This window comes from Eleutherodactylus coqui, chromosome 3, assembly GCF_035609145.1.
Source record: "Eleutherodactylus coqui strain aEleCoq1 chromosome 3, aEleCoq1.hap1, whole genome shotgun sequence".
Taxonomy (NCBI): domain Eukaryota; kingdom Metazoa; phylum Chordata; class Amphibia; order Anura; family Eleutherodactylidae; genus Eleutherodactylus; species Eleutherodactylus coqui.
The window spans coordinates 230,044,567-230,068,124 of record NC_089839.1 but is presented as its reverse complement, the minus strand read 5'-3'; the positions used below and the strand labels follow the sequence as shown (position 1 = coordinate 230,068,124).

At 45.9% G+C, this 23,558-nt stretch overlaps 1 protein-coding gene across 1 annotated transcript in view; it reads right to left on the bottom strand.

Annotated features, from left to right (window-relative positions):
- The window catches only part of SCYL3 (SCY1 like pseudokinase 3), a 46,385-nt gene extending 37,726 nt beyond the window's left edge, over window positions 1-8,659 (bottom strand). Inside the window, exons 1-2 of the mRNA XM_066597060.1 lie at window positions 8,300-8,659; window positions 2,212-2,397 (exon numbers count right to left, since the gene is read on the bottom strand). Coding sequence (XP_066453157.1) covers window positions 2,212-2,397; window positions 8,300-8,464 — 351 coding nt within the window. The 5' untranslated portion in view covers window positions 8,465-8,659. The remainder of the gene's footprint in view (window positions 1-2,211; window positions 2,398-8,299) is intronic.
- Window positions 8,660-23,558: the final 14,899 nt, after the last annotated feature.

Sequence of the window (23,558 nt, the reverse complement as noted above, 5' to 3'; positions counted from 1 at the left end):
AACACAGGAAGAGAAATATGATGACATAGGCATCACGAAAACTAGGTGGGATGATACACATGATTGGATGAAGGATACACTTTTTTTTAAAATAAGAAACAGACTTAAGAGGGGAGGAGATGTTGTGTTGTATGTTACGAAAGCAAACACCACAGAGATTCAAGCTTTAGAGCATGGGAGTTCTGTAAAACTACCATACAATGAGAGAACAACAGAAAGGACACTATTGTAGGCATTTACTATGGGCCACCTGGACAAGCAGAAGATATGGATGAACTTCTTCTACATCAGATGGTCAAGTTCTCAAAAAAAGCACAACATAGTGATCATGGGAGATTATAACTATCCAGACATTTGTTGGGAATCTCTCTCAGGCAAGAATAATGGGTCCAACAAATTCTTATCCGCTCTTGCTGACAACTTTATCTTCCAAAAGGTCGAAGAGAAAACAAGGGATTCTGCTATCTTGGACCTAATTCTTACCAACAGGCAGGGAATGGTTGAGGAAGTACATGTGGCTGGGACCTTAGGAGGCAGTGATCATTCTATCCTTGAATTTTGGATAAAAAGAAGAGGAAGACCTGAGAAAACTTTAGACCTCAAGGTTAGATATCAGAAAGGTTGATTTTAATGAACTCAGAAAGATAGTAGGAAGAATCCTATAGCTGGATGTTCCAAAGGACAGAAATGTCCAAGGTTGGGAAATAATGCGAAATGAGATTCATATCTAAAGAAGAATATAATGCGGTCTGCAGAAACTGTAGGGCAAGTGTCAGAAAAGCTAAAGCTAATAATGAATTGAGGCTTACAAGAGAGGCCAAAAGCAATAAATAAATTTTTTTAAAAACAAAATGATTTGGGGGGGGGGGGGGGGGTTATGTCAAAGGCACAAGAAAAAAGTCAAAGATGCTACAGGAGGTTTACAGGATGAAAGTGGTGAATTGGTCAAAAATGACTTTGGGAAGGCCAAACTTTTAAATTTCTATTTTGTTTCTGTTTTCTCTCAAAGTAAATGTATCATCGACTGATCTGCCCTGTGCTATTGGGAGATAAAAGAATCCAGGCTATCTGTAAGCAGAGATATGGTGAAGGAACACTTAGCCAACTTAAATGAATTCAAGTCTCCAGGTCCAGATGAATCATATCCTAGGATACGGAAAGAAGCAGCAGAGATAATTGCTGAACGACTCGCTGTAAGCGTTGACAATTTCTGGAGAACAGCAAATGTTGTCCATATTTTCAAACAAGAGAAGGTGGACCCAGGAAACTACAGGCCTGTGAGCCTGACTTCTATACCGGGAAAGATCTTTGAACAAATTATTAAACAGCAAGTATGCAAGTACTTGGATGAGAATGGAGTAATTAACCAGAGCCAGCATGGTTTTGTAACAAACACGTCATGCCAGAATAATATAATTTCCTTCTATGACAGAACCACCGACTTGCGTTAATCAGGGAAATGCAGCAGATATAGTGTATCTTGACTTTGAGTATGATTACTCATAAGGATGGTATGAGATATTTTATCAATGCATTACTAAAGACTGGACATTATTGGCTGCACATCCAAATGGAAGAATGTCTCAAGTGGGGTACCACAAGGCTCTGTCCTAGGCCCAGTGTTGTTCAACATTTTATAAATGATTTAGATGAGGGAACACTGATCAAATTTGCAGACGAAAGTTAAGATGGATAGCTAACACTAGAGAAGAGAAAGGATTCAGAAAGATCTAAACAAGCTTGCACAGTGGGCAGCAACTAACAAGATGGTATTTAACAGGGAGAAATGCAAAGTCCTACATCTGAGCAGGAGAAATGAAAAAAACACATATAGAATGGGAGGAATTGAGCTAAGCAGCACATGTGAAAAAGACTTGGGTATACTAACAGATCACAGACTGAACATGAGTCAACAGTGTGATACAGCAGCAAAAAAAAGGCAACCACAATTCTGGGATGTATTAAGAGAAGCATAGAGTCTGGAGTTCCCTTTCAACTCCACCATTCTAGGATTCTACCAAATGAACGCAAAGAAGGCGCTACCCTAGACCGGTTATTTAGGCACTTCCTCAGACCCCCAGTGAACTTTTAATTAGTGTGAAATAGCCTTTTACTATTTTCTGTTCTCTAAAATCTGGGTTCGTTCTATAAAATGAAGTGCAATTAAATTTCTTTTCATTTAAAATATGGTTTCTAAAAATAAAGATTTACCCTTTCATGCAGGAATACTAGAGCTTGTAGAATATCATAGATACCAGCACAGATTTCATCTGCTGAGAGCTGCTGGAGAACCATTTCCAGGGGCTTCACCCGCTCGGTCACCAGGTAGATCCCATCTTCCTCCACAGCACAAGACAGGAACCGCAGGAGACAAGGGTGACGTAAGGTTTTCAAGTGCTTAGAAAGATAAAAAGGGGGAAAGAAAAGGAGACCAATTAAAAAAGAATGTTTGTTGTAAGGTTACATTGTTCCCTTCTCAGTAAATAATGTGTCTACAATCCGCTCAACGACCATCAGTCATCCATAAACCGCACACAATATAAAAACAGTAAATTATGTTGCTCCTTTTTATAGGAATGTATTACTGTATTACATTATTCTACAATATGTATTGTATTACTGTGCCCTATAACAGTGCATAAGGCTATTATCCCACGACCCGCCATCCTTACGACATGCAAGAATCACATCTTCCGCACATTTTTCTACCTATAATTGTTCCAAATCCCTCACCCATTCAGGGAGCTCCACAAATATTTTGTTTTGTTTTTTCACTTTTCTACTAAACAGTAAATCTGAAAACTATTGAGAAAGAGTCAAAAAAAACAGAGGGCTTACCCTGTACCCATGTTCCTGCGGAGCAGGGAGCGAGACGAACAATATTCGGTCAAAGGTGGGTAATTTGTTGGTAAGAGTTTATACAAACTCCAAGGTCAAATCACTTTTCTTAATGAAAACCCGCGTCAAAAGGGTGTTTTGTTGTGAAAAACGGCAGTGTTTTGATGTGATTTCATGGTATTTAGATTAAAAAGCCTCCTTTATGGTACCGTCTAAACCCTCCGGCCTCCTGTCCACGGGCAATTGTTCAGTGCGTCATCCATGACGATAATCCGCATATGGGTAACCCATGAATCGCTTTCCATGGGACAACTATGGAAAACGTAGCCAGATGTACACAAGTGGAAATCCATTGCGATTTTCCGCTCGCGTAATTTAAAAAAATAAATAAATAAATTTAAAAAATTTAAAAAAAAAAAAAAAAAAAAAAAAAATCGCAGCATGCTGCAATTTTGTGCGAATTTCCGCGATGAACCTTCCATTTAAAGTCAAAAGCCATGATAAATCGCAGTGACTTTAAATGTTCTCCCGCGGCGAAAATACGCTTGCTTTAAAACACAACGCCCGTGGACGGGGGTAGTATCAAGATATAAAGTTATCCCCCATCTACAGGAGATGGCATAACTTTATGATCGGAGGAGATCAGACTGCTGGGACCCCCACCAAGAACAGGGTCCCAATGGTTCTGCATGCACGGAGCTTCGGGGGGCCTGGATGCAGAGAGCCGCTGCTGATAAGCAGAGAAGAACGTGAACATTTTGCAGCAACTCGGACAGCATAAAAGACTATTTCCGTAAGAAAATGGATTGAAAATCTGCGGGGCTCTAACTGAAATAAATGGCGCTTAAAGATCTATGCTGATTTGTCCCCCATTTTCTTATAGAAACTGAGTATTTTCTGCTGTCCGAGTTGCTGAAAGACTTTCATTTTCTACTATGCTCATCAGCAGCGGCTCTCTGCTTCCAGCACCCGGTGGGGCAGGATGACAGGGCTGCATTACAACCCCCCACACCTTTACTGGTAATAGGATGTAATTACGATGCCTATTAATAGAGTGATCCCTGGAGTAATAATTACACTATACCGGACCTCCAGATGGGATTTCATGCACAACCTAACATCAAGCATCAGACATTTCTGCAAGTTGCGTTGCTGTCACGGCGATCAGAGTATCGCGTGCGAGTTCTTTTACCGTATGTGCATATATCACGAAAACATTTTCTGCAAGTAAATCGCACAGAATCTTGTTGCGCATTTCCCGCACCGCGCCGTAATGAACGAAACATCACGTGAAAATCTGATGCTTTTCTGCGATATCATAATGTGCCGCGGATTTGAGAACTACTACATTCTCGTACGGATTTCTTGTGCTGTGAGTGAAGGGCGTTTAGAATCCCGGTCACTAGAGGTGGTTTCACACTTGCGCTGGGAATTCCGCTTTCCTGCCTGCGGCCAAAAGGTTCTGCTCTGGACGGAACAGTACAGCGCCAGGCGGACCCCATTGACCATAATGGGATCCGCCCACTTTCCGCCCAGCTGCCCGGTTTAGTGACGGGGGAAAAAAAAAAAAAAACACGCTTTTTTTGCAGCTGGATCTGTGAAGGAACGTCCAGCTGGAGATTCTGACTCAGATGTGTAACCGATCTTACGCTGTACTGTAATGTGTTGCAGAATTATCAGCATTACTCAGTTGAAAGTCCACATTGTGTGAGCACGTCCTCTGATAGAACCTACACCCGCTACCCTCTGGGGTCGTACTGTATGCTTTAACGAGGACCAGTCATTCCATAGGGTCAACGGGGCTGCCTCCATAGTTACATCGCTGTGGTCCCATTGACTCTATCATCACGTTTTGGGCTTATGGGCTCGTCTTAGATGGAGCTTTCAGCACTGAATCGGTCAAGTGGGCGGTCCTCAACACTTAGTGTCAGTTTTAGTAAATATATGTATTCTTCATGGAAAAAAAAAAGAAATGGCATAACTCTGCATTGTGCCCTAGAAATGTATGAATAAATTGATTTATGGTGTAGGGCTGGCCCAACTGGTGTCCATTTACTCATAAGCTTCACAGAGGTATAAGGCCGGGGTCATAGGGGTGTAATCGCCACTAGATTTCTGTGCAGAAAGTCTGCACGGAATTTCCGCCCGCAGCTTTTTATCCCGGGATAAAGCAGCAAAGTGGATACAATTTGCAAAAATCCCGTCCACATGCCGCGCTGATGCCGCGGCGAAATTGACATGCCGCGCAGAATTCAAAGCCGCAGCATGTCAATTGTTTCCCCATTTCCGCGGCGGCCGCTCTTCTCTCTATGGGGAGAGATGGCCGTAGCAAAATGCAGTCAGCGAAGCCGCTTCAAATTCCGTGGCGACAGGCCTCGGGTTTTGAAGCTGCATTTCTCCTGCGGAAATCTCACGGTATTTCCGTGCCGTCATTCCACGAGATTTCTGCGGGATTTCGGTCCCATGTGATCCTGGCCTAATAGACACAGCAAAATACAGAATTCTAAGAAAACACGTTTCTGAAACTATTTCAAACACAATACAAGTTGTCACAAAAACAGAGGAGTCAGCAGGGCCGGCGGCCCCCCTCTACGGGTAAACCGGAGGCGGCACAGCAGAACCCGATGGAGCAGAGCGGTCTGGAGGATCCAAGATCACACCGCTTGTCCCACTGAGGAGTCTAACGGTCTGTTTACACCGAACGATGACCAATCATCAGTGTAAACGCAGCCAGCGACCAAATACGAAGGATATATCGTTCACTTATCATTCGCCGTTCATTTTATGCAGCCAGAAATATATTTGGCGCGTTCACTAATCGTTCGGTCCTTCTCACTTATACAGCGAATGTGAACGACTGAACTATTTCTCGTTAAACGAGCCAACGATGTATCTGCCTGTCTAAACCGGCTGCCCGAGCGACTCGGACATCATTAGGGCCTCATGTCCACGGGGAAAATGGATTTTAAAAATCCATGCGGTCTCTCACGTATGCGATCTGCGCCCATAGGGAGTTGTTGGGCGCCATTTTCTGCGTTTTTCTGCAAGGATGGCTTCCACTGAAGCCAATGGAAGCCGTCTGATCCGCGAAACAGCCGCAGACGACACTGTGGCAGGAGTTTAAAGAAATTAAAGAAGACACAGCGCAGGCACGCGACACGCCGCTGGCGTCCCGAGCACATCCGGCGTGCAGAAGAAGATCCGGCCGCGATGGAGGAGACCTACGCCGCGTCTGGACAGGTGAGTAAATGTCATTTTTAGCTTCATGGGTGCGGGCACGGTTGGAATCTGCACTGGGAAAACGTGCGCATAACTCATTCAAGTCATTTGGTGCAAACAGACCCCAAGTAGCGAGAGTCTATCATCACCACACAACGCCCATTAACACTGATGGGCATCCGTTTTTTTCCCCTTCTTTAGTCCGGGCTCACATGACCATACAGTAATATACTGCGTTAAAAAAACGTGTTTTTGCTGCCGCATGCCTGTGCATGTAAGCATACGTTACACACGCTGACCTTACTGGCTTTATTTAAAAAAAAATAAAAAATAAAAAAAAAACCTTTCTTCTCACGTTTTCTAGCAACATGCGTAAAAACCGCCGTACATGTGCGTTGTAATTGTGCGCGTACTGCATTCCGAACGCACCCATAGAAAACAACAGCGATGTACTGGCATAATACGAGGTAGAATAGAACATGCTGCGCTCTTTGCGTAAAATATAAACAATGAAAACCAATGTACTTTCACCGCCGCCATTCCTGGTCTCCGCCTGAGTCAGGGCGCGCTCACATAGACGTACGTGTAATAAGCATAAAATACGCAGTACGCAGCAAACGCGTACATACATGCATTATTAGCTTATCCCCAGAGCCTCCATAGGGGCGCGATAAAATGCAGGTGTGAGCGGCCCAATAGAAATCAATGAGCTTTTAGCGCCGTGTAATTAGCGTGACGCATGCGGCCGTGTGAGCGAGCCCTCACTCTGGGGGCCATTGGGTTTCCGTCATACCACTCAGCTGTTTACCAGACAAGACGGCGCAACACGCTGCAGAGTTTTACTTCGGAGGCCAGAGATGTGATTATGACCAACGAGCCCGGGTCCCCGATACAGAACGCGCACAATACAAAAAGGGACACAAAGTAAGAAACGATATCAGAACGTACGCATAAATACGTGGAACCAACACAAGATCTGTCTGTGTCGTATACAAATCCCCAGTTCGGGTCCGATTTCAGTAAAATTTGGCATTTTTTGTTGCCAATAGCAACCAATCACAGCTCAGCTATCATGTGTTATTCTGTTGAGGTAAAATAAAAGCTGCACTGTGATTGGTTGCTATGGGCAACAGCTTTTAATCCTCTCAGGGCTAAGGCCACGAATGGATTTTTACCACGGTTCCCGCGGCGGAATTCCACAGCAATTAGGTTCTATTGAACCTAGTCTGCCAATGCCGACACGCAGAATTTAACCGTGGATTTCCACCATGGGAAATAAATCGCGGCACGTTCTATTTCCCTGCAGATTTACGCCGCAGGAGGTCTCCATTAACATAGTGCTAGCGGGCACGTTTTGTTTACTACTGCGGTACCCCTGCAGCTGAAATCCGCAACGGCCGTGGGCATGAGCCATAAGTGCTGAGGTAAAATGAAAGCCGCTCTGTGATTGGTTGCCATGGGAACCAAAAACTGTTTTGTACAGTTTGTTGATTTACTGCTGAACAGTTTGGGTGCATTATAATCCAAGCAAAGGCAAAAATATGCAAATAAGGTTGCCAAGACAACCAAACTTCGGAATGTTTTTAGCCTGTGACCTTCTCCGGGTTGAGATTATACTGTGTGCCGAGTGTCATGTCAGCCGCTCGTACAGTTCATGCGTGACGCTCCAACAGACAGACACTGACCAATATATAGACGATGGCCGAGTGCAGCAAATACCGCCCATGGCAGGCAACGGAAAGGCGATTTTTCCTTCCTGCACAAAGCCGGAAATCAATTGCGATTTTCCGCTCTTGGAGGAAATTTTTTTTTTTTTTTTTTAAATCGCAGCATGCGCTATTTTCAGGCGGAGTCCGCACGGACGGCTTCCATTGACGTCAAAGGAACCGTACGACCCGCGGCCCCCTCTGCAATCATCATTGTGGAAAGGTCGCTGAATCCACCTCATCGCCTAGTGATGGCAGGGCAAATCCATATTGCGCAAGTGCGCCAACCAAAGCACCCGTAGTATAGATTAAGAAGATTCCGGACAGGTACGCGGGGTCACCGGCCGGGCACAGGGTCAGATTCCACTACAGAATTCCGCATTCAGAATCTGACCCGTCTGTATGCAGCCGGCCATAAGGGGGCGATAGTGGGAACTGATCATACCCTGCACCCTGGTGACCCCTCTACCACCTGCACGCAGCCGTCCGCAGCCCTTCCGCACCTGCACACAGCTGTCCGCACTCTGCCGCCTCACCTTGGCCGCCTTATCCACCTTTTCCTGGTTGTCCGGCTGGTACACGAACACCGAGGCCGGCCGGCCCTCCTGCAGCTGGGCAGGGTGGATGGTCAGGCCGGACGGGTGCGTCCATGGCGGGTCCTGCAGAGTGAAGCCCCTCATGGAGCTGCTCTCCGAGCCCATAATCCTGCAGCGGTAGGCAGGGATGGCCGCCCGGAGCCCGGCCAGCGCTCACAGGAGGACGGCGGGGTTGTTAGACGGAGCTCCGCTGCTGCGGCCACATCCTAGCGCCCCGGCGCCGCCTGACAACACCGCGGGACCTGCAGCTCGGGGCTCCCGTCCTCCTAACCCGGAAAAGACTGTTGTGTCCCTGAACCAATAGCGTCCGAGCACACGGCGGCGGCCCGAGCAGGGAGAGACGTGATTGGCGGCTTGTTTAACTGCATCGTCCCCGGGCAGCAGACGACGCTTCTCCCTCCTTGTAGGAGCAGCACGACGTGTTCTACATCACAGCCAGCAGAGCGCCGTGCGGCAGCGACAGAGTTACTGCCAACCACAGTATGGCTGCCGTGCGGCGTCCTTATCTACTGCGCACTCCGGCGGCCATCTTGTGGCTGGCTGAACTGACAGAAATCAGTGTGTAGTTCGAACATTAAACCGACTCAGGGAGCTCCGATATCAAAATCACACAAGGAGCTCCAGTATCGGACCGGTACAAGGAGCAACCGTATCGGACGTACGATACAAGGAGCTCTGATATCAGACTTATGCACGGAGCTCCGGTATCGGACACATACACAGGGTGCTGATATAAGACTACACACAGAGCACCGGTATCGGGCCGACACACAGAACTCAGAGTCTAGAGAAAACTAATAATGGAGGTTCTAGAGCATTTGAAGGTCCCAGCTCAACAGCAATTAGTAACATAGTATGTAAGGCGGAAAAAAGACACATGTCCATCCAGTTTAGCCTATTAGCCCCCAATGTTGATCCAGAAGAAGGGAATAGAAAAAACCCAGTGAGGTAGAAGCCAATTTTACCCATTTAGGGGAAATTATTTTTGACTCCAATCTGGCAATCCGAATATTCCCCGGATCACCGACTCTCTGAAGTAATTATTGGTTATAACATTGTATCACTCATGAAAGGTATCCAGGCCTCTTAAACGCTTTTATCAAGTTCCCCATCACCGTGTCCTCAGGCAGAGAGTTCCATAGTCTCACTGCTCTTACAGTAAAGAACCCCCTTCTGTGTTGGTGTAGAAACCTTCTTTCCTCTAGATGTAGAGCAGTGGTCCCCAACCTTTTTGGCACCAGGGACCGGCTTCAAGCAAGACCATTTTTACAAGGCCCGGCAGGGTTGGGCGGGACATGGGTGGGGCTTTGGTTATAGGAGGCGGGGTTATGAAGGGGGTTGGAGTTTAGTGCATTCTTATTTAGTTATGACATTTAGAATGTCCTGGCAGTACACACATGGGGCAGTGTATAATCTCCCCCCCCCCCCCCAGCACACACACAGGGCAGCATATAATTTATCTCCCCCCCCCAGTAATAGACAGCCCCCATCCCTCAGTAATTAGCAGCCCCTCCCCCTGTAATAAGCAGCCCCCCCCCAGTAATAAGCAGGTCCCCCCCCCCCCCAGTAATAGGCAGCGCCCCACCCCCAGTAATAGGCAGCCCCCCCAGTAATAGGCAGCCCCCCCGTAATAGGCAGCCCCTTCCCCTGTAATAAGTAGCCCTCCCCCCCCCCCCCAGTAATAAGCATCCCCCCAGTAAGCAACCCCCCAGTAATAAGCAGCCCCCCCAGTAGTAAGTAGCCCCCCCAGTAATAGGCAGCCCCTTCCCCTGTAATAAGTAGCCCCCACCCCCAGTAATAACCAGCCCCCCCCCCCCCCAGTAATAGGCAGCCCCTTCCCCTGTAATAAGTAGCCCCCCAGTAATAACCAGCCCTTCCAGTAATTGGCAGCTCCTTCCCCTGTAATAAGTAGCCCCCCCCCCCCCGTAATAGGCAGCCCCCCAACCCATATACTTACCTCCTCCCTGCTGTCGCTCTCTCTCTGCTTGCCCGGACGTCAGCCCGGAACACTTCCTCCCCGAGTCCTCTCCTACGGAACTAATGAGCAGGGGACCCAGGGAGGAGAATCCTGGCTACACAGACGTCCGTGTGTGCGCCGGGATCAGCGCGATTACCAGCGGGGAGCTGCGGCGCCCCCGCTGGTAATCGCTTCAGTGGTCAGCGGCGTCGGCACGCCGCGGGCCACATAGCACAAGGCAGTGGGCCGGATTCGGCCCGCGGGCCTTGTGTTTAGAGCAAAAGTTCCCGGCGGTGCCGCGGACCGGCGCTAAACACCCAACGGCTCGGCCCCAGTCTGTGGCCCGGCGGTTGGGGACCCCTGATGTAGAGGGTGCCACCTTGTTACAGTCACGGTCCTGGGTATAAATAGATAATGGGAGACATCTCTGTATTGTCCCCTGATATATCTATACATAGTTATTAGGTCGCCCCTCAGCCATCTTGTTTTCCAAACTAAATAACCCCAATTTTGATCACCTCTCTGGGTATTGTAGTCCATCCATTCCAGTTATTATTTTAGTTGCTGTCTTTGTACCCGCTCAAGCTATGCTATATTCTTCTTGAGTACCAGTGCCCAAAACTATACAATATTCCATTTCTGGTCTGACCAGTGACTTGTAAAGAGGAAGAACAATGTTCTCGTCATGCGCCCCTAGACCTGTTTTGATGCACCCAATGATCCTATTAGCCTTGGCGGCAGATGCCTGACACTGGTTGCTCCAGTTAAGCTTACAGTTAACTAAAATCCCCCAGTCCTTTTCCATGTCAGTGTTACCTAGTGGTTTCCCATTTGGTGTATAATGGTGACATGTATTTCCCCTGCCCAAGTGCAGAACCTTACTTGCCATTTTTCTGCCCAAACCTCCAGCTTATCCAGATCCTCTTGCAACCTCCTTGCATCCTCTCTTGTGTTAATATCTTTACATAATATTGTGTCATCTGCAAATATTGATATTTTACTGCACAATCCTTCTACCAGGTCATTAATATATTAAAAAGGCTAAAGCCCAATACTGCCCCCTGTGGTCCCCCACTAGTAATGATGACCCAATCAGAGTATGTACCAATAATAACCACCCTCTGCTTTCTATCACTGACAGTTACTTACCCAGTTACACACATTCTCACCCAGACCAAGCATTCTCATTTTATATACCAGCCTTTTATGCAGCACAGTGTCAAACACTTTGGAAATGTCCAGATATACAAGATCCAATGACTCTCCCCGATCCTGTATAGAACTCTGGGCTCCGCACCTCTTCCTGGGTTAAACTGGTGACATTTGGTGGAGTTTATTACTCTACATCTTATCTGGCATTTCATTTTCCTCTGTGAATACACTGGAGAAAAAAGGGGTTTTCCAGGGAGAATACTACTGATACCTATTCTTAGGATAGGTCATCCATAGCTGATTAGCTGGGGGCCCATCGCTTGGGGCCCTGAGTGATCAGTTGAGCAGGCACATGCTGTCAGCGCCGCAAATACACAGAGGTCAGAGCAAAAGTCTCCGCGCCGACCTTCATGTAGTGGCCAGTGCTTGTAACTGCAGGCACGGCGCTCATTGAAATGAATGCAAGATGTGCCTGCAGTTACAAGTGGCAGACACTACAAAGACATTGGTACGGAGACTTCCTCACCGACCTCTGTATATTTGTTGCGCTGTCAGCAAGAGCCCACTCACCCGTTTGGTTGGGGTTCTGAGCAACGTACCCGGGGCGATCAACTATTGATGACCTATCCATAGGTCATCAGTTGTATTCTCCCCGGAAAACCCCTTTTTCCATTTTTGTTTTTTCCTCCCCCTTTTATTTATCCATCGTCATAGCTGTATGAGGGCTTGTTGTTCTTTGTGGGACGAGTTGTATTTTTCAATGTTACTATTTAATGTACCATATAACGTACTGAAAATTTTTTTTAAAAATTCGAAGTCAAGTGAAATGGAAAAAAATCAAATTTCACCATCTTTGGGTGCATTTTGTTTCTCCAGCGTACAAACTGCAACAAAAATCACCTGATAAGTTTATTCTATATGAAATTCTATACGAATGGCAGCAGACACACTTAGGTGCAATAAAACAGGTTCTTTTCTTTATTCCATCCTCAGTACAATACACGCAACGTTTCGGCCGTTACAAACAGCCTTTGTCAGGCAAGTTTATTCTATATGTCAGTACGATTACGAAGATTACAAATTTATATAGTTTTTTTTTTTTGCTGCACTACTTTTATTTATTTTCAAAGATATTTATTTTTGTTATTATTTTATGCCGCCACATTCTAACAGCAATAACTATTTTATATTTTCTTCGACATAGCTGTGCGAGGGCTCATTTTTTGCAGGACGTCCCATAGTTTCCGTTGGTACCATTTTGGAGTACAATCAACTTTTTAGGGCTCATGTCCACGGGGAAAATAGGATTTAGGATCCGCAGCGGATTTCCTGCATGCGGATCCGCACCCCATAGGGATGCATTGACCACCCGCGGGTACATAAATACCCGCGGATCGTCAATAAAAGTGATTTTAAAAAAAATGGAGCATGAAAAAATCTGGACCATGCTCCATTTTCATGCGGGTCTCCCGCGGGGTCGGCTCCCGCGGGCTTCTATTGAAGCCTATGGAAGCCGTCCGGATCCGCGGGAGACCTAAAATAGGAATTTAAAGCATTTACTCACCCGCAGCGGACCGCGAAGCTCTTCTCTTCCTCATGGCCGCATCTCCCTTGCTTCGGCTCGGCGGATGTGCCCGGCGCATGCGCGCGGCACATCGACGACGTGCCGGCGACGTGCCGCCGGCGTCAGGAATTCATCCGCCGGCCGAAAATGAAGATCCGGCCGTGAGGAAGAGCAGAGCTTCGTCGCCCGCGCCGGATAGGTAAATTCTTTAAAATTGCTATTTTCGGCGCTCATGTCCGCGGGGCAGGAGGGACCCGCTGCAGATTCTACATGGAGAATCTGCAGCGGATCTGATTTTCCCCGTGGACATGAGGCCTTAATTGCTTTTTATTACATTTTTTCTTGGAGACGGGTGACCAAAAAGCGCAATTGTGACGGTCTTTATTTTTTTTCTGTTGACGTTTACCGTGCGGGGTAAATAACCCATTATTTTGATAGATCAGACTTTTACAGACGCAACAATGCCATATATGTGTTTTTGTTTTATTGTTTAGATTTTTTTTTATAATTATGGAAAAAGGGTTTGTTTTTTTTAAAACTTTTATTACCCTTTATATTTTTAATAATTAGTAACACTTTTTAAAACTTATTTTTACTTTTTTTGTTAGTCCCTAGAGGTGACATGAATTTGCAATGCTTTGATTGCATCTGCAGTTTAATGTAATGCCATAGCAATACATTATACCGCAATCTGACAGGCAATCTATCGAACCACGCCATGGGCATGGCTTCATAGACATTCTGCTATGACAGCCCTAGGGGCTTTTAGAAGGCCCCCAGCTGCCATGATACCCACATGGCAACCCACAAACTCATCACCGGGGGCCTTACGAGAACCCCGATAAACCGGTCGGAGGTCTTAAATATTTAAAGAGTTAACAGCTCCGATGAGCAGCGCAGCTTATCGGACCTGTTGCGGGCAGATACCGACTGTAAGAAACAGCCTGCGCCCGCGTTGTGTGGAGCGAGATCACCCCGCGATCTCCCTTCATACATTCCCTGAACGTTCAAGACATAACTGTACGCCCTGCAGCGTTAAGGGGTCAATAGATTAAGAGTTTAGGGTTAGTTTTACTCTCTTTGGAAATAAGTCTCTCTGTCTCCACCCTTGCTGCTTTTTACATAATTTATTTTTTTCCTGATAGGTTTTTAGTGTTTCTTCGTTGCCTTCTTGTTTTAGTAGTTTAAATACTTTCTTTTTGCCATTTATTTCCCCCTTTACACCCTTATTGAGCCACATTGTATTACTCGTATTCTTTATTCCGTTATTCCTGTAAGGTATGAGCCTCTCAAAGATCCTTTGTTCTCCACGGGGAAATAATGCTATCAGCATTCCCCGTGGAGAACTTTTGATAGAAAGTGAACAATTTTTAGGTTAGCTTGAATTTAACGATCAGATAACAGTGCCCGAAAAGCGGACGATGGGCGCACATTTACAGGCACTGATTATCGCTAAAAGCATTGACGATTAGAGATTTTTTTTAGCGATGATCGGCTGGTATAAATGGGCCTTAAGACTGCTTTTAAAAATTGAGGTGTTAATAGTATCTTTTGTTAATTAACCCCTTAAGGAACAAGCATGGTCAATATTCGGCACTTGGTCCAGGGCTTTAATTCCGGTCGATAGCAGAAGTACAGCGCAGGATTAAAGCTTGTGCTCTTGCAATAAAGCAGGAGCAGGTCGGTTCTCGGCTGTCAGGCACAGTGGCCTGGCCCTGTCACTCTTTCAGTACGTGATTATTCTGCTCCACAGCATAGTTTGATCAAGCTCCATTTGCCTGTTCCTCCGCTATTTCTACAAGATTTCCTGATATTAACTTCTGGCTTCCCATCCAACTATGCTACCCGCCTCATCTATCTGCACTGCAAACAGCGACCTCCCGTTGCTGACCTCTCGCTTCCCGTTTGACTATGCTACCAGCCTCTTCTATTTGTACTGCAAACTGACTACCGATGGACGACCTCCCGCTTCCTCATGAGTACTCTCTAGACCTGCGGCTACTACACCTGAAGCTCCACCCTAGTGCCTGAAACCACTACAAAATAATCATGCCCAAAATGGAACCGATAGTGACCATCCTACAGAAACAAATGACAGAGCTACAAGAATTCTGTGCCTCCTACCAGGAGCAGCCTTCTGGATTACAGACCCTGGTGCTGGATCAACAGATGGAGATAATTACCTTACAGAAACAACTGTTGCATTTGCATCATTCAGGCTAGGATGCCCACACGCCACTGCCAGCAAAATTTGCGGGAGATCATCGCCAATACAGAGGTTTCCTACCTCAATGCTGAATCTATTTTCAGATGCAGCCCACCTTGTTTAGCAGTGACCGGAAAAAAATATTCTTTATCATCAACCTCCTGACTGATGAGGCGCTTGCCTTGGCCTCACCATACATAGAGATCAACAGTAATCTTCTTAATAGCCTCGATGCCTTCATGATGCCTTGACGATCAGAACCGCTATGCCACTGCAGAAGGGAGGTTAAATAAGCTACAACAAGGGCAATGTTCCTTTAAAAAAGCACACCGCGGAATTTTGTCGTTGGGCGAATTATACCACGTTGAATGTAGCTGCACAACAAAGCCAATTTCATTGGGGATTATCTGCATGGGTAAAGGATGAACTTACCAGAGTGAAGACCCCTGATAACCTGGAAGACCTTATTCAGCTGTGCATCCGAATTGACCCGAGACTTTCCGAGCGGCGAAAAGAGAGACTGCGGGGTTTGGGCACCAACACCTCTTATTCCTTCAGTCAATCCATGTTGAGTCCCCCGCTGAGGGCTGAAACCAGACCAGAATCAATGCAGGTCGATGTCATCCGTAAACCCCTTTCCACTGCTGAAAAAGGCACCATGTTGAAAATCTGTGCTTTTATTATGGAAGCTCAGGACATTATGCCTTAAACTGTCCAAACAAGTTCCAAAGGACTGTCAACCTAGGCAATGTAAAGGACAACAACCAATCCAGCCGTCATGAAACAAGGGGATGCCACCAAACACACCTTTGCATCAGTAGTTCAAGATTGTGTGAAAACCCTTCATCCGCTCCACCGCTTTGTCCTTCCAATAGAGATCTTAACGGTCATCAGAAGATGCAGTGCTCACCTATGTTGGATTCAGGAGCTGGAGGAAACTTCATGGATTTAAAATTTGCTTTTGACAAAAACATTGCCACCAGACTTAAGCCCATACCGATTGATGTGAAAACCATGGATGGATCACCCTTGTCCTAGGGACCTGTCACACAGGAGACAATCGAACTGGAGTTCTGCATGAAACCTGACCATCAAGAAATGATCAGCTTACAGCTCATCTCGTCCCCTACATTTCCAGTGATTCTCGGGATTCCCTGGTTCTCTACCCATAATCTGTCAATCAACTGGGGATCAAGAACCATTGCCTTCTCTTCACAATACTGAAAGAGAACTGCCAGATACCACCATCCACCCTTAAGCCAATGCAAGACCCCGAGGATGGTCAATAGGACTTTGAGAAGTAACCAATTCAATACCACATGTTCAGGGATGTCTGCAGCAAGAAGAAAGTTGACCAGCTGCCAAGTCATCGGCTGTATGATTGTCCTATTGAACTGCTCCGTGGATCTTCTATTCCATTTGGGCATATCTACAACCTCCCAAAACCAGAGATAAAAACCTTTCAGGAATATTTGGATGAAAATCTTAAGAAGGGCTTTATCCGGCACTCTTGCTTCCCGGCAGGAGCACCAATATTCTTCATTGAAAAGAAAGATTCTACTCTTTGACTGTGCATTGATTACCGGGAACTAAACAAGAGCCCTATTAACCCCTTAGTGACTGAGCCAAATTTTGGAAATCTGACATGTGTCACTTAACATATCATAACTCCGTAAAGGTTTTGCATATCCAAGTAATTCTGACATTGTTTTTTCACCACATGTTGTACTTCATTTAGGCGGTAAAAATAGACCCATAGAATTTGTGTAAATTTATTAAAAGTACCAATATTGGGAAAATTTGAAAAAAATTGTCATTTTTTTCACATTTTCAACTATAATATCTCAAATATGTGCAAACATACTGTACAAATTTTTGCTAAGATATATATCTCCATCTGTTCACTTTATTCTGAATGCACGTTTGAAAAACTTTCGTTTTTTTACCATTTAGGAGACGTACAAATTTAACATTAATTATCAACATTTTGAGGAACACTTTATTTTCCAGCACCAAGCCAAGATTGCAAAGGCTCATAGGTGTCAGAATTATAGATAATCCCACAAGTGACCCCATTTTAAAAACTACACCCTTTAGTGTATTCACTGAGGGGGGTCAGGAGTATTTTGACCCCACAGTTTCTTTTCAGGAATTAATGTAATTTAGAGTAGAAAAAAATAAAAATTTCATATTTTTGCAAATACGTAATTTTTAACACAGGATTTTTTTTCTATAGTGCACATGAAAATGAGGATTTACACCTCAAAATGCATACCCCCGTTTGTCCTGTGTTCAGAAACATACCCATTGTGGCCCTAATTTTCTGTCCGTATGTACAACGGGGCCAAAACCGAAAGGAGCAGCCAGTGGCTTTCAGATCAGACATTTTGCTTGAAGGCGTTTTAGGCCCCATTGCTCACTTGTAGACCCCTTGAGCGGCCGAAACGCGGTGGACCCCCACAAATTACCTCATTTTGGAAACTAGACCTCTTAGCGCATTCATCTAGGTGTGTACTGCGTATTTTGATGCAACAGTTTTTGAATGAATCAAAGCAAAGCAGAAGTAAAAAATTACGATTTTTTTTTTTTTAATCAATTATGTGATTTTAAAAACAGGTTTTTTTGGACAGCAGATATGAATGGAGGCTTTCACCCAAAAATGTATACCCTCGTTTGTCCCGTGTTCAGAAACATACCCATTGTGGCCCTAATCTTCTGCCCGTATGCACAACGGGGCCCTAACCGAAAGGAGCAGCGGGTGGTTTTCAGAACAGACATTTTGGTTGAAGAGGTTTCAGGCCCCATTGCCCACTTGTAGACCCCTTGAGCGGCCCAAACGATAGAAAAGCCCCACAAATGACCCCATTTTAAAAACTATACCCCTTAACGCATTAATCTAGGGGTGTACTGTGTATTTTGACTCCACCATTTTTAAATGAATCGAAGCAAAGCAGAAGGAAAAAATTACGATTTTTGTTTTTTTGGCATTTATGTAATTTTAAAAAGTTTTTTCTGAACAGCATACATAGGAATGAAGACATTCACCCAAAAATGTATACCCCCATTTGTCCCGTGTTCAGAAACATACCCATTGTGGCCCTAATTTTCTGTCTGGATACACAACGGAGCCCAAACTGAACGGAGAGTCAAACTTTAACTGTCTTTTAACTTTTACGTGATCGCCATTATCCATTGGATAATGGCGATCACGTGACCGAAGACCGCTCACCGCTGCCCCCCGTGACATCTCCAAGCTCTTGGCTACCTATAGTAGCCAGGAGCAAGGAGATTTTAAATTTCCTCTTGCCCTCCCCAGCTTCTGCGCTTGCGTCCGCTATGTTGACGATGGGCGCATGCGCCAAAACTAGGGAAAGGTCCACAGATAAGGATCCCGTCAGGTGACATCGCCGGTGGCCTTATTTAAGTAATTTCACCTCCCCTCACGGATCCGATCCGTGAAGGGAGGTGAAGATTTAGCTTTTTTTTACTTTTACGTGATCGCCGTTATCCATTGGATAACGACGATCACGTGACTGGGAAAAACGTACCATGGCACCCCATGAAATCTCTAGGCTCTTGGCTACATTTAGTAGCCAGGTGCGGGGAGATTTTAAATTACCCCACAAATCTGCGGCTTTTGCGCCTGCGTCCGCCATTTTGGCGACGGACGCGTGCGTAGAAGCCGGGCAAGGTCCGTGGATAAATCTGGGGGCTTTAGGTACGTAATTTCATCTCCCCTCATGGATATGATCCATGGAGATGAAACCAACTTTTTTCTTTTTTTTTTTTTTTTTACACTTTTTAAACTTTTTTTTTAACTTGTGCATGATCCATTGGATAGCAGCGATCATGTGACCGGGAACCGCATACAGCGGCTCCCAGTGACAGCTCCCTGCTTTCGACTACTCATACTAGCCGGGAGCAGGGAGTTTTTAAATTTCCCGGGCCTTCCGGCGTGACGTAAGACAGCCACTCACACTGCCTCTTGATAATGAGGGGGGTGGCTGCTTGGTGTATACTCCCACACATCGGTGTCCTGCACATGTGTTATTCACTCCTCCATTTGGTAGTCAGCTACCTGCATGGTGAGAGGAGGATGCATCTATATGCACTCCTCACTCAGTAAGTAACGGCCATTTTCTGTGATTGTTTTTAATTTTTTATTTCCCCTTCTGTGATGCATTTATATTAGTGTAGGGACCCACTACAAAGCAAGGAACCGTGAAGTGGTTAGTGGGCTCATGTATCTTGGCCAACATCCAACCAATGCCTTGCATTTATTATCTATCATTCACATGCAGCGTGGCTTTAAGACTCCAGGGGGAGCCCAGGGTGGCAGTACCAATGTGGTTCACTGTTGGAAATGCAGGGCAACCCGCCGAATTCACCGAGTTCACCATGCTGGTCTGCATGGTGAACTACATATATCAGAATTGGTCTGGCACAATGTATCCCCTATGTGTGGGAGTATATACCAAGCAGCCACCCCCCTCCTTATCAAGAGGCAGTGTGAGTGGTTGTCTTATCGGTGTTCTGCACAGGTGTTATTCGCTCCTCCATTTGGTAGTCAGCTACCTGCACGGTGAAAGGATGCATCTATATGCACTCCTCAGTCAGTAACGGCCATTTTTTGTGATTGCCCATAGATTTTAACGCGATCGCGTGAACAGGGGTGGGGTTCCGCAGCCGTGGATGACAGCTCCATGCTGTCGGCTACCTCCGGTAACTGGCATAATGGAGCTATCACGTCCTAAGCCTGCAGGGCTTTCATTCCTAGAGGATGCATTGTTTTACGTCCTATAGGAATTAAGCCCAGCAGGCCAGGACGTAAAAAGGCAATGGGGCCGTCACTAAGGGGTTAAAGGGGTTTTCTGGTCAAAAAAACTATTGATGACCTATCATCAGGATAGGTCATCAAAAGTTAATCGTCTGGGATTCGTCGCTTGTGAGCCCGACCAATCAGTTGTGTGAGCGCATGCAGTTAGCGCCGCAATAACAGAGGTCGGAGTGGAAGCCTCCGCACCGACCTCCCATGTAGTGGCTGGTGCTGGTAACTGATAGGTCATCAATGGTATTTTTGAGCAGAAAACTCCTTTAAGAATCGCTATCCTGTCCCATTAATCCCAGAACTGCTGGATAGGCTTCAGGCAGCCAAAGTCTTTACTAAACTGGACCTCAGAGGAGCATATAATCTGGTACAGATCCTGAGATGAATGGAAAACGGCTTTCAGAACAAGAAATCAACACTTCGAATCTTTAGTAATGTCGTTCGGGCCTTCGCAACGCTCCCGTCACCTTCCAGCACTTTATCAATGATGTATTTCTAGACCTGTTGGACCAATTCGTAGTGGTATATTTCGAAGACATCCTCATCTCTGACAACTTGGAGCAACATCGCAGGAACATTCGGGTGGTCTTGGAACGACTTCAAAAGTATAATCTCTACAACAAACTAGAGAAGTGCGAGTTTTAACAGACCCAAATGCAATTCTTGGGGTACATTATCTCCTCAGACGCCTTAAGTACTGACACCAGCAAGATTAAAGACATCCTGGATTGTCCCATTCCAAGAAATTTGAAGGAAGTGCAGTGCCTGATCGGTTTCGTGAATGTCTATAGAAGATTTATTAAGGAATTCTCAAAGATCATCTCTCCCATCACCTGCCTCACAAAGAAAGCACACACGTTTTTACGGTCCACAGAGGCACAATCCGCTTTGGAGAAACTAAAGACTTTTTTTTACTTCAGCACCTGTACTGATCCACCCCAAACTTTTGTTTGGGGTGGATCAGAATTGCCTTTGATTGTGGAAGTGGATGCCTCCAACTCTGCTGTAGGAGCTGTCCTGTCACAATGAGTCACAGATAAGATGCAACTACATCCTTGTGAATTTTTGTCCTACACCTTATCACTCGCTGAGAAAAAACTATGACGTTTTTGAACATGAAACTGAACATGAAACTACTGGCCATCAAGGTGGCATTCACCGAATGGAGGCACCTCCTGGAAGGAGACCATCATCCAGTGACAGTTCTTACTGACCATAAAAATTTAGAATTTCTCCATACTGCCAAGAGGTTATCTGCAAGACAAGCATGATGGGCCCTGTTCTCCTGGTTTAATTTCATTGAGTGCTACCACCCCAGTTCCGGAAATGGCAAGGCAGATGCATTGTCCAGGATATTTTCGCAGCCTGAAGTGAGGTCAAATGCAGACTACACAATTCTGTCCCTCCAAAATTTCTTGAGAATCTTGCATTCTGAAGACCTCCTAACAAAGCTTAATGGAAGGCTATGAAAGTGACCCTTTCCTGAGTCGGCCTAAGGATGTGAAGCTTACTTTCAAGAATAGACTTTGGAGGCGAGAACAACAACTATACGTTATAGAGGCTGGTCGACTCAAACTGGTCCATGATTCCAAGCTGGCCGGTCACCTTGAGGTCACAAAGACTCTGGAACTCCTGCTTTGTTCCTTTTGGTGGCCCGACTGTAGAAGGGATGTGAAGAGGTATGTCACCTATTGCGAGGTATGTACCTGGAAGAAGACACCACAAGCTCGTCTTCTGGGGTTTCTACAGCCTCTTCCGGTCCCATCTAGGTCATGGGGATCTATATCAATGAATTTTATAGTGGACCGGCCCCCCTCTGAAAGGAATAACTGCTATCGATGTTGTCGTGGATGGACTTACGAAGATGGATCACTTCATCCGCATAAACAAGGTTCCCACCACCGAGCACACCACAGAGTTGATGATCTGGGAAGTTTTCAGACTGCATAAAATACCAGGTGATGTAGTTTTGGACAAGAGGGTTCAATTCGCATCCAAGTTCTAGAAGAGTTTTTGCAGAGCCCTGGGCATCACTATTTATCTGTCTTCTGCTTTCAACCCAGTCCAATAGTCAGACCGAAGGAACGAATCAGACTTTGGAACAATATCTCCGATATTTTATCTCCCACTTCCAGGAAGACTGGGTGGATTATCTATCATCAGCGGAGTTCATGTATGACAATGCCCAACATAGTTCTACCACCCAGAGCCCATTCTATGACAACCACGGGACGCACCTTGTTTTCATTCCTGGCCTTCCTACCAACACCACTGTCCAGATGGTCAACCACAGACTGGCCACATTGGCGGATATTCAAAGGGAATTGAAGGCTTTATAGGAAGCCCAGGATGCCTATAAGAAGGCGGCAGACTGACACCATCAAGTGGCTCCCTACCTTCCGGTTGGATAAAAAGGGTCGTTGTCCACCAAGAATCTTAAGGCCCACGTACCCTCTCCCAAACTTGGGCAAAGATTCATCGGCCCCTTCCCAATCTCATCGAGGGTACGCCAGGTGGCATTCCATTTGAAGCTCATGGGCAGCCTGATGATTCATCCCATTTTCCATGTGTCCTTGTTAAAACCTTTTCAGGAGAACACCTTTGTGGGAAGGCAGCAGCTACGTGTCCCTCCAGTACAGGTGCAAGGTCAAGACGAGTTCATAGTGGAAAAGGTCATTGACTCCAGAAGGCACAGAGGAAGGGTACCGCATCTATTGCAGTGGCAGGGATAGGGGCCAGAGGAGAACTAATGGGAGCTGAACCAAAATGTGCATGCTCCCAAGCTCACGGGGAAAATTTCATAGGGAGCATCCAGGTCAGCCAGCCCCTGGGATCTCAGGGGGCCCATCCTAGGAGGGGGCTGTCAAGGATCAAACCTGGGACCTCACGACTGAGCTAGTGAACAGTTCCCTTTCATGACTCTCAGCTGTGTTTTCTGATCCCAGTTACCTAGTTCCTGCCTCCTGGTCCTGATCCCGCCTCTTGTTTGCACTTCCAATAAAACCCTGACCGTGTCACTCCCTCAGTGCGTGATTATTCTGCACCACAGCACTGTTTAATCAAGCTCCACTTGCCTGTTCCTCTATTTCTACAAGACATCCTGATACTGACTTCCCTTCAGACTACTCTTACCTGCTTCATCCATCTGTACTGCAAACAAAGACCTCTCGTTGCTGACTTCTGGTTTTCCTTCTGTCTACGCTACTTGCCTCCTCTATTGTACTGCAAACCGTGACTACCTGTTGATCACCTCCGGTTTCCTCCACCCTACTCTCCAGACCTGCGGCTACTACACCTGAGGCTCCACCCCAGTGCCTGAAACCACTACATATCACTGGATTTTGATGTAAAATTCCATAGCAGCAAATTCCACTATGTACCTAAAGGGCTCTAAAACATTACCTGCATTTCCAGGTGACCGTGTGCATACTTCTGGCCATTATAGGATTTGTATCCTGCATTTTTCACTAGTAGTCCTTTCTGTGGGCTGCA